This window comes from Balearica regulorum, chromosome 23, assembly GCF_011004875.1.
Source record: "Balearica regulorum gibbericeps isolate bBalReg1 chromosome 23, bBalReg1.pri, whole genome shotgun sequence".
NCBI lineage: Eukaryota > Metazoa > Chordata > Aves > Gruiformes > Gruidae > Balearica > Balearica regulorum.
The window spans coordinates 4167148-4180252 of record NC_046206.1 but is presented as its reverse complement, the minus strand read 5'-3'; the positions used below and the strand labels follow the sequence as shown (position 1 = coordinate 4180252).

Below are 13105 nucleotides of genomic sequence, written 5' to 3'. Positions count from 1 at the left end.
TGAATGGAGTACTGATCCATTTTATGGAACCATCAATAAACTAAACCTTGCCTGCTTTTAAGATTAAACTGAAAAAAAAAAAAAAAGCAGAAAAAAAAGCCTACAGCCAGGGAAGGGAGAAAGAAAGAGTATTTATCTTTACACATAAAATTTGTGTGCTAGTAAAGTGCAGGCAGTGACAGGAATTTCAATTATTTAATCAAAAAGAAAATGAAAGTGGCTTTAAGTGTTGTGATTTGAGCCAGTGAAATCTAATGTGGGCTCACATTGAATATGAGGAAAATGGGAAGAAAATTAAAGCTGCTCCTACTTAAATCATGTGGTTACAAATGGTAAATTAGTTTCTCGATGTTTTCATTTAAGTGTTTAAGTGGAAGGTTTTATTCTTAATGTAGTGTTGTGACACAGAATAAAAACCTTATCTGTCTCTATAGCTTTTTTTCTTCCCCCCGCCGCGCTGCTGCCTTAGAAGGCAAAAGGGGAAAAAGCTGCAGCAATATTAGACTGCTTTTGTTAAAATTGGGAGGCAATATGCTTTCACCACAAGCTCATTAAGGTAATAGATGAATAATGTCTATTAAAAATGCACTAGGCTAAATGAATTTAATGTGTGTTGGGGGGGAAATTGCATTTGCCAGAGGATACGAACTGGAAAATTCTCCTTTTTGTACTTATTTTGAGACTCAAGTGCCGATCTCGGTTGGACAGAAACGCACAGACGAGCAGACACGCAAGCGTGCGCACACACGTCTCTTATTTGGGACCCTGTTAGAAAGATGCACAAGCTTATAATATTCTAAAATACCCCCTTAGCCGTGAGGACATTTTGTATGATATGTTGTTTCCCGTAATTATGCTGCTGTTTTCCTCCATTCAAGCTTATGGCTCTTGACCTGTTGGACGTCTAGGTTTAATTTTCCATGTATAATAACAAATAGCAAACTCATTTGCACAGACGGTTGTAGGCTGTTGAATGCCAAGTCTTGATCCCGCTGTAGTCAAAAGAAAACAAAAGCAGATTTTGGCAGAGAATTAATACTTTCTTTGCATTGGTGAACCTGGTGATTACATTGCATTGGTTGTTTCTAACATCAGTTTTGAAGAGAAGATAACATATTTATGAAATAGGAAACCCCATAACTCATTATTAAAAATACTACCTGGTTGGAAACTAAATCAAGACCCCCAAAAAATCAAATTTGTGCATCCCGTAAGTAAGCAATCGTAGCGTGTTTCTAAACCTCTACGGTTTTCCATCACGTTTCTCCTGTTCTAAAAAAAAAAAAAAAGCGCCAAACTCTGCATGTAATAATTTTTCTCCAAATTGAGAAAGTCTTGAAATACTTGTAACATCTAAGTCTTTTTGTTATCCAGAATGCGGTTAGCCCGTATGAACAATTCTTCAGCATGCATCCAAGATGCAGAGCTGACCCTGTAGTCCCCTTTGTCAGAAAGTTACCATTCCCCCTCGAAGCACCTATAGACTTTAATGCGTAATTAAAAATGATCCCATAGCACCGTCCCGTTGCCTGACTAGTCCCTGGCCGTAGATCCCCTGTCCCCCGGAGGAGCCTCGCTTTCTCCAGCAGCTGCAGAGGCAGCGCGCTGGCTGCGTTAGGTGCCCACATTTCGGCAGCGGGGAACGGCTACAAGGGGATCCCTGATTTTTTTTTTTTTTTTCAACATTAGAAACAATGGTCAGCTTTATAGTCAGTTGGATTTCTCTCACCTGCTGTGGAAACTGTTATAATCCCCGTAGTATCTAATTTTGGGGCGTTTTTTTGCTACACCAGACCCAAAAGATGCAATCGGATTTTGGGGGGCAACGAGGGGGGGGTCAGTGACTGAGAGCCTGTGTGGTTCCTCCAGCCTCGCAGATCAGGCTCCCGCTGCGTTCGTGAACTTACTGCCTTCTGGTCAGCCACTTCCGAAACATTTTGGGAAAGTGTGTATTTGAGACTGCTAATTGTCCAACTAATTTGACTGAAATCGGCTGCTCTGTTGAAACCTTATCGTGGTAAGGGGAAAGAGGAGAGTTAGAGAGGGATGTACAAGCCTCTTTTTTTTTTTTTTTAAGCAGGAAATCATATTAAAATAAAATATCAGAAAGAGCGAGGAATACCTGGACTGAATTACCCAACTAAATAAATTCGGTTTCTTTTTTGAAGTGTGGAAAAATCATGCAAATCTTACCTTACTAATTTATGATGAGGCATCCACCTGCATCATGGCTTGTTTCAGATGACCTAGAGCATTTTAATATTGCCATTTAAAAATAAAATTGGCAAATGTGAAAGTGTTTTTAACATTAGACAATATTATATTACATCAGATCGCCATTTGAATACCTCATCCTTGGAAATGTACAAAATACCATTTCAAAATGTAATTTCCAGTTTTAAAGCATTATTTGAAGATGCATTTGCGAGATGCTGACTAGATTCTATCTTTTTTTTCCCCCAGACCTGTCATCCACTTCTGGAGTGCTTAAAATAAAGTGCACAGATACAGAGTAAAGCTGAAACAGTCAAGAAGCAATATAATACAAAAATGTTTCGAGTAAAGTGTGTTACTCAGATCTTTCTAAAGTACATTTCTCCCTTTATTCTGAAGGCCACAGCACGGACAACTCTGACTAATGCAAGTAATGGAACCAATCTCTTCCTTTGATCATCAAAAAGGTTATCTTTTTGTAAACTAGGTCCAACTAGTTTTGCCATCTGTTTGGAGCAAACATGAAAGAAAAAGGTTTAATTATCTTTCCATAAAGAATGATTCCTTTTCTTTTAACAAAATGATCGGCTAAGACAGCATCAGTTTGTGACCATCGCCGTGCCCGTGACTCTCGTGGTGTGAGAGGTGCACGTAAGACGTGACATTTTTGTACATCTCCTACCTCAGCGTAAGGTAATAGAGCAATATGTGTAGTTAAACTGGGAGGAAAAACTAAGCCGGTATGGTGAGGCTTGTCCTAAGTGATTTACAAAATCTACTCTCTAGTAGAGATTGACCTTTTAAGTTGATTCACGTTTACAAAAGCTTAGTGTAGAGTTTGTAAATAGTTCAAGGGAGTTAGTCAAAATATAAATACAGAAGAATGGAGAGGCTCGCTAGAGATCTAGAGATAAGAGAAAGCTGCTCATTCACCCTCTTTACAAACACCTATTTCCTATGTATACATTGTGATGTATCAAATATAATTTAAAGAGTTACCAACCGGTATTCTTATTCCACAGGCTACCTAGGTTGGACGTTTTTTCTGAGTTTCGTACAGGAATTACTGGATGAAACTCTGGCTCATGTGATTCAGGAGGTCAGACCGGGTGGTCGCAATAGCTTCCTCTGACCTCGGAGCGCGTCATTGGTATGCTTTTTATTTTTAAGGCTTCAAAATGAGACACTTGAAACTTGGAGAGCAAGAGTGGAATTGAAAAGAATCAAAGTATCTGCCTCGTTTAGATTTATGTGCTCCACTGGTTTTTCTAGAAGTTACTTCTGACTTACGCCAGCCCGAGATCAGACTCGGGAATTATATATTCAAAGCGTTCCTCTACGTAGAAAAGGCAAATGAGGTTTTCATGAGGAACCTGGAGCTACGGAAAGAGTATGACAAATAATGAGAGAAAACCCACGAGGAACTGTAGGAAAACAATGGGAGTAAAATAAAGGCTGCATGGATAAGAAAGGGAAAAGGAGGATTATCCGGCCCCGAAGGTTAAAAGCGAGGATGTACAAGGTTCATATGTCATGAAATTAGGGAAACAAGGGAGGTTCGGAGTCATTAGCGCAAACGAGTGAATCAAAATGTTGAGTTGTGCAGATGATTGTTACACAGCTGGAACGAAAGAAAATGAATAAGCATTAATGCGCTAAAGGCAACAGCAAAGCAGCGACTATAGCAGCAAGAATGGATTTTTTTTGAGAGCAAAGGATTAGCCGAGATCCCAAAGTACAGATGGCCTTGGGTGAAATAATCACCTTCGCCTCGAGGGAGTAAGCAATGCCCACGGGTTGGTCACACGATGAGGAGGAACTGATACGTAAGGAGATGAAGACTAATTGAAAGCAGGTCCCAGGGAAACTTCTAAGCCTCCCTCCCAATTTCTGACTCATTCCAAAAAGAAAGAAAGAAGGAATAATCTTGCTGTGTTTTGGAACAGTGCAGATAACCCTGCTGAAGTTGAAAACAAAGATTAGATCATTAAAAAGATAAGAGTCACTATTTTAGGGGAGGCGTTTAGAACAAACCTGTTGATGTTAGTACTTTTGTTCTCTTTTTGTAAGTACCTTGCCTTCAGAAAATGCTCAGGATTATCAGCTAATGGGGAAAATGTTCAGTACAGAGATAAAATTCTGGATTTAGGAATGAAACCCGCTAGCCCATGCATAGACAGTTGAGTTTGGGCGCTGTATAAAGAATCTACAGTCTAAGCTTTTACTCTTTAAATTTTATTTTGCCTATCATTGATATATCATTGTCATTGATATTTGCCATATCTCTTTTTACCGCCCAGGTTTTTGCGATGTTGGTCCCCTCGCATCAGCAACACTCCCACACCCCCACACTCCTCCGTGCTTTTTACCTGGAGCCGTAGCCCTGAAATTACTGTGATGTTTGTGGGCAGATTCAGTGATTCCATCAGGATAACACAGACCCAGCTTTTAACCTGAGCGTTTATTGTCTTGCAATAAAATCAACAGGCTGATTACTTCTCTGTTCCTCATTCTGTCTTCTCTTCATCTCAGCTACAAATGAAGGAGAGTGCCAGTCCGTGGGCTGCAGGACGACCTATTTTCGAGGCAGCAGGAGCCAAGGGATGGCAGAGTTATGACCCTTGGAAGACCCGGATCTTCTCCTGGTGCTGCCATCAGCCCTGGTTAGGAGGTAAACTCTTCTCTGACGCTTTCTTTCCTCTCCCACCCTCTCTCAGCCCTGTCGTTTGCACTCTCCGTCCCGAGACAACCTGCTAGGCCCTCTTGTTTTAGGCAGAGCGTAACCTCAAAGCCCACCCACCGAGCCCTCCTCGAACTTGAGCTGGTGTCAAAGCATACTAGAGGGTTGCCAAGGTTAAAATATTATCTCTGGCCGCGCTGAAAAGCCAGTAAAAACCTCCAGTGCAGACCTAACTTAGTACCGAAGGGGCTTCCCACCACTGCCTCTAACTGCACTCTGACGTCACATCGATTAAGATGGATTTTAAAAACCTCTCTTGTCGGGAACACGGTGTCGCTGGGCCCCTGGGAGCCACGATTTTCCACAGTGAGTTTGCAGGGTTGGGCACCGGGTGAGATGGGTTTCGGAGACCTGCGGAGAAACGGGAGCCGTAGGCAAAGGCAGGCGGGCTGTAGATGGGGAAAGCGGCTGCAGTGAAAGACAAAAGTGTTTTTCCCTCTCGCCAGCAGCACCCAGTGACCCTCTGGGCAGAGGCACCCCGCTCCTTTGAGGTGGGGAGCGGTTTTGCCTGAAGCATCATGCATGGAACATTCTCCATTAAGCCACGCTTTGTGTTCAAAAGACCTCTCTCTATGTTACGTGTGTGGCTACTCAAACTGAGCTCTTCAGACCTCTTTCCTGCAGCCAGGCTCCCATTTTGATCATATCAAGGCTGTCTGTTTTTAATTTAACCCTTCCTTTTTGAGTGGATTTGTCTTGAAAGGCATGAAAAGGCTGGGCTCCCAAGCTACCTTACCTCTTCAAGAGCCACGGGAAGGTAAGTGCATGTATTTTTAAACTGCACCAAATTTATCCCTAATGCAACACACTGAAATAAAGCTACTAACATCAATGTAGCTGCACCGACCTTTTAAATGACCCTCTAGGTTTTAAGTCCAATAAATTTCTGGTTTGCTGGGCAAAATTTCCCCGTAATACCTTCAAATGATCTTACGTGTGCAAGCAATGACAACTGGTGTTTATGCAAGCAAAGCCCATCTGTGTTATGTATGTTATTAAATCGTGAAAGGGAGGGGTGGGGGGGTGTATACGTATATGGGGGGGATATGCATGCATCGCTACCAGCAAAGATTATAAAGCTCTTTGAGCCTGTAGAAATCATTTTATTGTATCGAAGGAACAACGAACAAACTCCACAGTAGCGCGGGTACCCGGGTTCACAGACGCGTGCCTCTGGAGGCGGTCTGAATTGTTTGGGGTCGCAGGCTGAGATGTTACGCGGTCCCGCAAGGTGTTTAGGGGAAGATGCAAGAGTGCAGAGTCGAGGGGCAATTCTGGGTCCCCACCCATGGCAAGGGAAACACACAGAGAGTAAACCAGCCAAAGCTGCTGCTTCTCCCTACCTTGCACTGACCCCGGTCCCTCTCGTTTTCTCTCCTAGATGTGTCCCTCAGCCCAGCAAGACATCAGCTTCTGCCCAGGTTTGTGGGAAAAGCTGTGGGACCACCTCAACAGGGGACCCTGCTCCATCGAGAGGAGGCCACAGACTCACCCATGAATTTGGCAGCAAATGGAACCGCACGTGTACACAAAAATACATAGGAATATCTCGTGTGTGCATATGCCTGGCCAGCCAGAAAAAAAGGGCTCATCTGTGGTGTGGGGGCTGGTCCTCAGATAGGGCTGAGGGTGCAGCCGGGGCTAGGAGCGTTTGGGAGCCCCGGGGTGAGATCCATACTGCTGGGTCCTCATCACCGGGAGGACCTGCAAGAGAGGGCCAAAAGGGGGAAAAGAGGTAAGAGGCTTGTGGGGCGAAGAGGCCACCCTGCCAACACCGTCCACCGGCGGGAAGAACGTGGCACTCCCTTCCTGTCACAGAAAGCCAGGAAATGTTAAGTTTAAAAAATCCCCTGGGTGTGAGGACTGCAGTGCAGAGGTCCCCCCTTCCTGGGGGTTACCTCCCTTTCAGGGGGCTTCTCCACGGACGGGAGGTTATCGCTTTCTGCTCCTTGCCCTTGAATTAGCGCTAGGGAGATGCTGCAGTGCCTCAAGTGCCACTGCCCAATTCGAAGCCAGGTTTTGCTGCCGCTGCTGCAAGGTAACACCAAGTCAGCAGCTCCATTTCCCCCTCCCCGGCTGTACCCTAAATAAGGAGGGACTCCAAAAAGCAGCCCCTCTCAATGTGGCTGTCAGGCAAGCAAGCTCTTGCCTGACTCCTAAAGCTGTGACCCAATCTGGTTCAAGTAACACGTCTTTAATCTTTCAGATCTGCTTTAAATATATATATACACACATACCCTAGTGATGAGTAAAGCCCCAGCCCTCCCAGAGAAGCAATCTCAGCTGATGAAATGTCCAGTCAAGCAGCTTACACGCCCCTGGCTGCGTTCCTTCCATTAACAAGTCAGGCACTAGACCCCTTTCATCACTGTTAATTCATTTGCTTACTCATTTTCTCCTCAGAGAAAGTTGTTAGCCTGTTGTATTTTTAAACCCCCAGCCAAAATCCCGTGCTGATGCCAAAATGGGCCTTTCAGGAGGAGATGCTGCAACAGATTTTTTTTTTTTCTTTTCTTTCTTTTTTTTTTTTTTTCCCCTTTCCTTTTTTTCCTGGAGAGAAAGAGGGAGTTTTGCCAGCAGCACCGGGAGAGGCAGCTCCGCGGCGAGGGAGTCTTTCCCCCAGCTCTGATCCCCCCGAAGCACTCCTGCCTCCATGCTGCGGTGCACCTGCATCCATACTGTGCCGGCACGGGTGGGTGTGCGTATGTATATATCTATATATCTGCCGCTTAGGTGCGTGATGAGCGCAGCGGTGCGTGCCTCCGCGTGGGCGCTACACGTGTAAAACAAAGTGTGTGCGCGGCTGTAAAATGCACTGCCTGTGTTTGTAGAGAAAAATGCTCCCGTGGGTTTTCCCGGTGAGACGGGGAGCTCTCTGGTCCCCCCTCTCTGAGTTTCGGTCCGGTGGAACCGATGAAGGAGCCACATTTGGATTTTAAAAACTACCTGGCGTTATAACGAGTTGTCCTTAAACCCCCGAGAGGGCACAATCCGCTGCTCTGCCCGCCGTGGGGGGGTGTGTGTGTGTGTGTGTGTGTGTGTAAGTGTGGGTGCCCATGACCTCACCCACGCGTGACTGTGCCCGCCGGTGGCGGCGAATAGACGGCACTGCTGGAAAACTCGAGCACTCCGAGTTCCAGATTCATTAAAACGGGACGATTGCCATTTCTATTCTTTTCAAGGTTTTTCCTCATCTATTTACCATTTACCAGCTCATCCATATGGAAGGCATGGCTTACACCTCCCTGAGAACTGTACTTTTAGGACTAATTGATTCTGGTAATTAATTTGTTCTACCTGCTGGATCAGATGGAAATGCTGTCCGTGTGCCCAAGGATTAGCACTTGCCTTTCTAACATCTTTCTTAATTATCTAATAGCATGGGTTGCGCGAATTCTGGCTCTATTAGAACACTTTTACTATTAACGGTAGTGATTGGAATTGTGATGACAACTCGATTTCAACAAATTAGAGCTTAAAATCAGGAGATGAAGGAGAAGTGCCTTCTTTTAATTTCCCTGAGTTTAACATCAATAATTAGAGCAATTTTCTGAGATACGAACCGAAATTATCTCCGCTATGATGTGGTATATCACCCTCATTTTAGCAAATTGACTCCGGGGAAATGAATGTTACAGATTTGGGGGAGGGGGGAGGAAAAAAAAAAAAAAAAGACAAACAGAGGAAAGATAAAAAAAAAAAAAAAAGAGTGTTAGCACAACACTGAGCGCGGAATGGATGGGAACAAAACCCCAACGGGGTGATAACCTGAGCGGAAAGGCACAAGCTGCGTGCGGGGGGACAAGTTAGGAGCGGAGCGTGGGACAGGTCGGGAAACGCCATTAGGTTTTTTTCCTCCCCCCGCCCAAGTTTTTGGCCTTTAAAAAAAAAAAAAAAAGAAGAAGAAGAAGAAAACTCTCAAATTTGGGAAAACACCCCAACCCCACTGGCGGGACCGGGGCTAAGGGCTGCCGCGCTCCCCGGGGCGGTGCGCCCGCTCTGCGCGGCTCCGCAGCGGCTCCGCGCCCCCTCCGCGCCGCGGCGGCGGTTTGGGTGGCCCGGCGGGCCCGGCCCCCCCCGGCCGATCGCTATTGGCTCGCTGGAGACCCCCCTGCCCACCGCGCCTCAAAGGCGCGCAGCAACCCGCGCAGCCCCAACCCACCCGCTTCGCATCCCCCGGCTCTTTCGGTTTATTTCTGGCTGGAGGAATATTTTTTTTTTTTAAATTATTATTATTTATTTTTGCTCCGGATTTTTTTTTTTAATTTGTTATTTATTTATTATCAGTATTTTTATCTGTTATCTTCGGCCCCGGGACGTGCAGCCGGTTGCCCTCTCTTCTCCGGCAGCCAGCGTTCAGCCCGGCTCGCTCCTTCCCCGCTGCCCGAGGGGAGGACAACCGAAATGAACCTCAACTTCACCTCGCCCGTGCACCCCGTCTCCGCTCCCAGGCCCACCTCCTTCTTCATCGAGGATATCCTGCTGCACAAGCCCAAGCCCTTGCGGGAGGTGCCCCCCGAGCACTTCCCCGGCTCCTTGGCCTCCCGCGTCCCCCTCTTGGACTATGGGTACCCCCTGATGCCAACCCCGACCCTCCTGGCGCCTCACCCGCACCCTGCCCTGCACAAGCCGGAGCATCACCACCACCCCTACTTCCTCACCACCTCGGGTAAGTGCAGCCCCCTTCGCAGGAGGAACCTGCGGAGTTTGTGGCCAGGTGGCGTCGAGGTGGGGACTTGGATGGGGGACAAGAGTCCCGCAGCTCCGGACGGGCCATGCTCCAGCAGTGACAGACAAGCCTCTCTGGGGCTGCGGGGCACCTTTCTACATCCCTCGCCGAAATCGTGGCGGGGGGTGTGGGTGTGTGTCCCCCCTCCCACGGAGCGCCCTTCCCCGCGGGGCAGCCCCGGCTGCCCGAGCCCCGCCGGCCGCAGGCTCCGGCCCCGGGGAGCCCCGGGCAGCGCCGGGTTCGTTACCGGGGAAAGGAGCCCACCGCGCTGCAGCTCGGCATTCCCTCGGTTACCCGAGATCTTGAACCCAGCTATCCCAGGGTTTCCCTCTCCCTCTCTGTAATTGTTGTTGTTGGTATTATTATTGTTACACCGATAACATTTCTTTTTTCTTGCGTTGTCCCTCCCGACGGTGAGCAGGTTTCGCTTTTCCACCTCCAGCAGCGCTGCCCGCTGCTCCCCGGGGCTGGGAGAGGCTCCCCCCGCCCGGCCGGAGCCCCGGGCTCTGCGGGCGCAGCCGTCGGTGCTCAGCCCTTCCCCGGCCCGTTCCTTGCTCTGGAGGGACACCCTCCGCCCAAGTTTCTCACCGGGCAGCCCGAGTTGTGCACCGGGGCGGCCGCGGAGGACCTCTCTCCTCCCGCCCGCTCTCCTCCCAGCCTTTTCCAGGACTCTCCATTTTTTTTCCATGTCTATGTCGTTTTGGTTTAATTGCCAGGAGGGTGAAGGGTTTGTTTTGGTTTTTTTTTCCCCCCTGCCCGGTCGCCTGGCTGGGCTGACCCCTCCCGCCGCAGCGGCGGTGCAAAGGCTGCGGGCACTGCCCCGGGCTGCCTCTGCCTTGCTGGGGCCGGTTCAGCAGAAGCGAAGCCCTTTGCAAACCCTGTGTTTGCAGAGCAACAAATTCCCCCCAAACCAAACCAATAAAACGACTTCGAAAACGAAATAAACGAAACAATAATAATAATAAAAAAATAAATAAATAAAAAGAGGTAGGGGGAGAGTCCACCCTCACGCCGCTGCAGCCCACCTGGCCCCGGCCCCCCCTGCCCGAGTGTCCGCCGTGTGTCCCCCCAGGAGTGCCGGTGCCAGCCCTCTTCCAGCACCACGCTCACGCCGAGCTGCCCGGGAAGCACTGCCGTCGCCGCAAAGCCCGCACCGTTTTCTCCGACTCGCAGCTCTCCGGTCTGGAGAAGAGATTTGAGATCCAGCGCTACCTCTCCACACCCGAACGGGTGGAGCTGGCCACGGCCCTCAGCCTCTCCGAGACCCAGGTACCGGGGCGGCGGGGACCGGCACCACCCCGCCGGGAAGGGGTCTGGCACCTGTCCCCACCCCGTATCCCACGCAGCATCCCCACTTTTTCTTTTTAATTTTTATTCCTTCTTTTTCTCCTCCTTCTTTCCGCCCCCTACTCCTGCTCTCCTCAGGTGAAAACCTGGTTCCAGAACCGGCGGATGAAGCACAAAAAGCAGCTGCGGAAAAGCCAGGACGACCCCAAGCACCCGGGCGGCGAGGAGAGCCGGGAGCAGAGCTCCCCCGAGCCCGAGCTGCCCGAGGCGGCCGGTGCCGAACCCCGCAAGGGCCCCCCCGGCCCCTTCCTGCTCCAGGACCCCGAGGATGAAGTGGACATCCTGGAAGAGGGGGACCTCTGCGCCGGCCCCCACCGCCTCTAGGAGCGCCGGGGTCCGGCCCGGGCTCACCTGCCTCTCCGGGGCGGCTTTGCCCCGGTCCCGCAAGTCGCCCCTACCTCCCCAGCCTTGAGTAGTGCCGGAGCCCAAGAGGGAAGGGGGTCACGTTTTTGGAAGGAGGTGTTGATGCGGGGGGGAGCCCCCTCCCCGGCGGGCGGGCCCGGGGTGAAGGCAGCGATGCCCCGGAGGGGACCGGGGGCCCCGCGGTACCGCCGGCTTCCCCCCCAGCATCACCCCAAGTCTGAGCTTTGCCTGCAAATCTGATAGGGGGGAAGAGCAAAACAAGGCGAGTTTTCCCTTAAGTTTCCCCTTCCCTTCGAAGCATTGGACTTTTCTCCGTTCCTCGAAATCTTCTCGATTTTAAAATAAACGTATACCCGTGCTAGCATGTTGTCGTTACTGAGAGCGGCAGGCAGGGCATTGCCTCTCCCCGTTAAACCTCGCCACCCTTTAAATGCACCAGCGAGCTGGGGTGATGCTCGCCGGCACCCTCCGTAGTGCGGTAAGGTCGGGTTTGATCCCGGGCAGGGCTTCCCGGACACGCATGTACTCAAAAAAAAAAAAAAAAAATTAAAAAAAAAAATTATAGAAACGCCCTCCAAAGAAACAGGTAAGACAAAAATTACCATTTATTTAATTCCGATATGGGGAAGGGAAGGGGGGAAGCATCACGAATAACTGGATCCTGCCAGGGCTGCTCAGAACAAATGCAGTCCCAGCGAGCAAACGAGATTTTCTACAGCTTGGAGAACCACCTGCACGGGCAGCCTGATTCCTTCACGGCTTCCAGGTGTGAATCACCTTCCGGATACTTTTCTTTTCCTATCGAAGAGCCCCAAAGCTGGTCCCGCCTTTGGCTCCTGTTTCCCCCCCCGCCTGCATCTGCCCCAACGCCTCTCTGAGCTCCGCACTGCAGTCAGACAGAGCAGTCACCGTCCGTGCTTGCTTTGCCTTTATCTTCCTGCCAGGGAAATGGTTTTAATTTCCAGGTAAATTCAGATTTTAATTTTTTTTTTTTTTTTTTTTCCCTCCTCTGGGGTGAGCTGCTGCTGGCAAATGTGCTGGGAGCGCTGCGGAGATTCCCATCTCCAAGGGAGGGCTGAGGCTTTCCTCCGTAAAAACCTGGAGCAGAGGCTATGCTCGCTCCGACGTTGTCTGTGCAGCCCAGTGGCATGTCGGTGTCTCGTTAGGTTATTTAAATTTTTTTTCCTTTAATTTTTTTTTTAACGGGAAGTTAATTTGGTTGTCTGGTGTCGTTAGCACTTTCAGGGCATTTTGGATTATGGGATGTGATTTTGCGAGGGGAAATGTGTCCCTGTTTAATATATAAAATATAGATGATTGAAATGTGTACGTTTGCTTCCTTTTTGTGGGTTTCCCTTTATGGTTTTTACATGTAAAATAATAAAAATCACACGTTGTGGGGGGGAATACCCAATACCCAACCACCTGTCCAGAAAATGGCTAGTGGTCTTTTACATGATGTTTATAAATACTTCCAGGACAATATTTTTCATCAACAAACTTCACTACTATGCCCTCCACCTCCCTAAAAATTACAATTCAGAAAGTAAACCCAACCGATTTCCTCCGAAAGCCTTGCTGTGATTTGAAGCACCGTGGTGAGCCAAAGCGCAGGGTACAGCAGGTCATTTCACATCACCACGTCGCTGGCTGGAAACACTTCTCCCAGCTCCGTGGCTCTTCCCTTCTCTCAACACCTACCCGGCCGTAGG

General features: G+C 49.0%; 1 protein-coding gene across 1 annotated transcript; it reads left to right on the top strand.

Moving 5' to 3' along the window:
* Nucleotides 1-8895: 8895 nt before the first annotated feature.
* Nucleotides 8896-11479, top strand: BSX (brain specific homeobox). The gene is made up of 3 exons (XM_075774648.1): nucleotides 8896-9623; nucleotides 10756-10952; nucleotides 11109-11479. The coding sequence occupies exons 1-3, from the start codon at nucleotides 9359-9361 to the stop codon at nucleotides 11352-11354; spliced, it is 708 nt and encodes a 235-aa protein (XP_075630763.1). The 5' UTR covers nucleotides 8896-9358; the 3' UTR covers nucleotides 11355-11479.
* Nucleotides 11480-13105: the final 1626 nt, after the last annotated feature.

Excerpts from the sequence above, each read along its gene's own strand:
- BSX (XM_075774648.1), top strand. The coding sequence starts at position 9,359 with ATGAACCTCAACTTCACCTCGCCCGTGCACCCCGTCTCCGCTCCCAGG. Across the intron at positions 9,624-10,755 it reads CTACTTCCTCACCACCTCGG|GAGTGCCGGTGCCAGCCCTC; the intron begins GTAAGTGCAGCC and ends GTGTCCCCCCAG. Across the intron at positions 10,953-11,108 it reads TCAGCCTCTCCGAGACCCAG|GTGAAAACCTGGTTCCAGAA; the intron begins GTACCGGGGCGG and ends TGCTCTCCTCAG.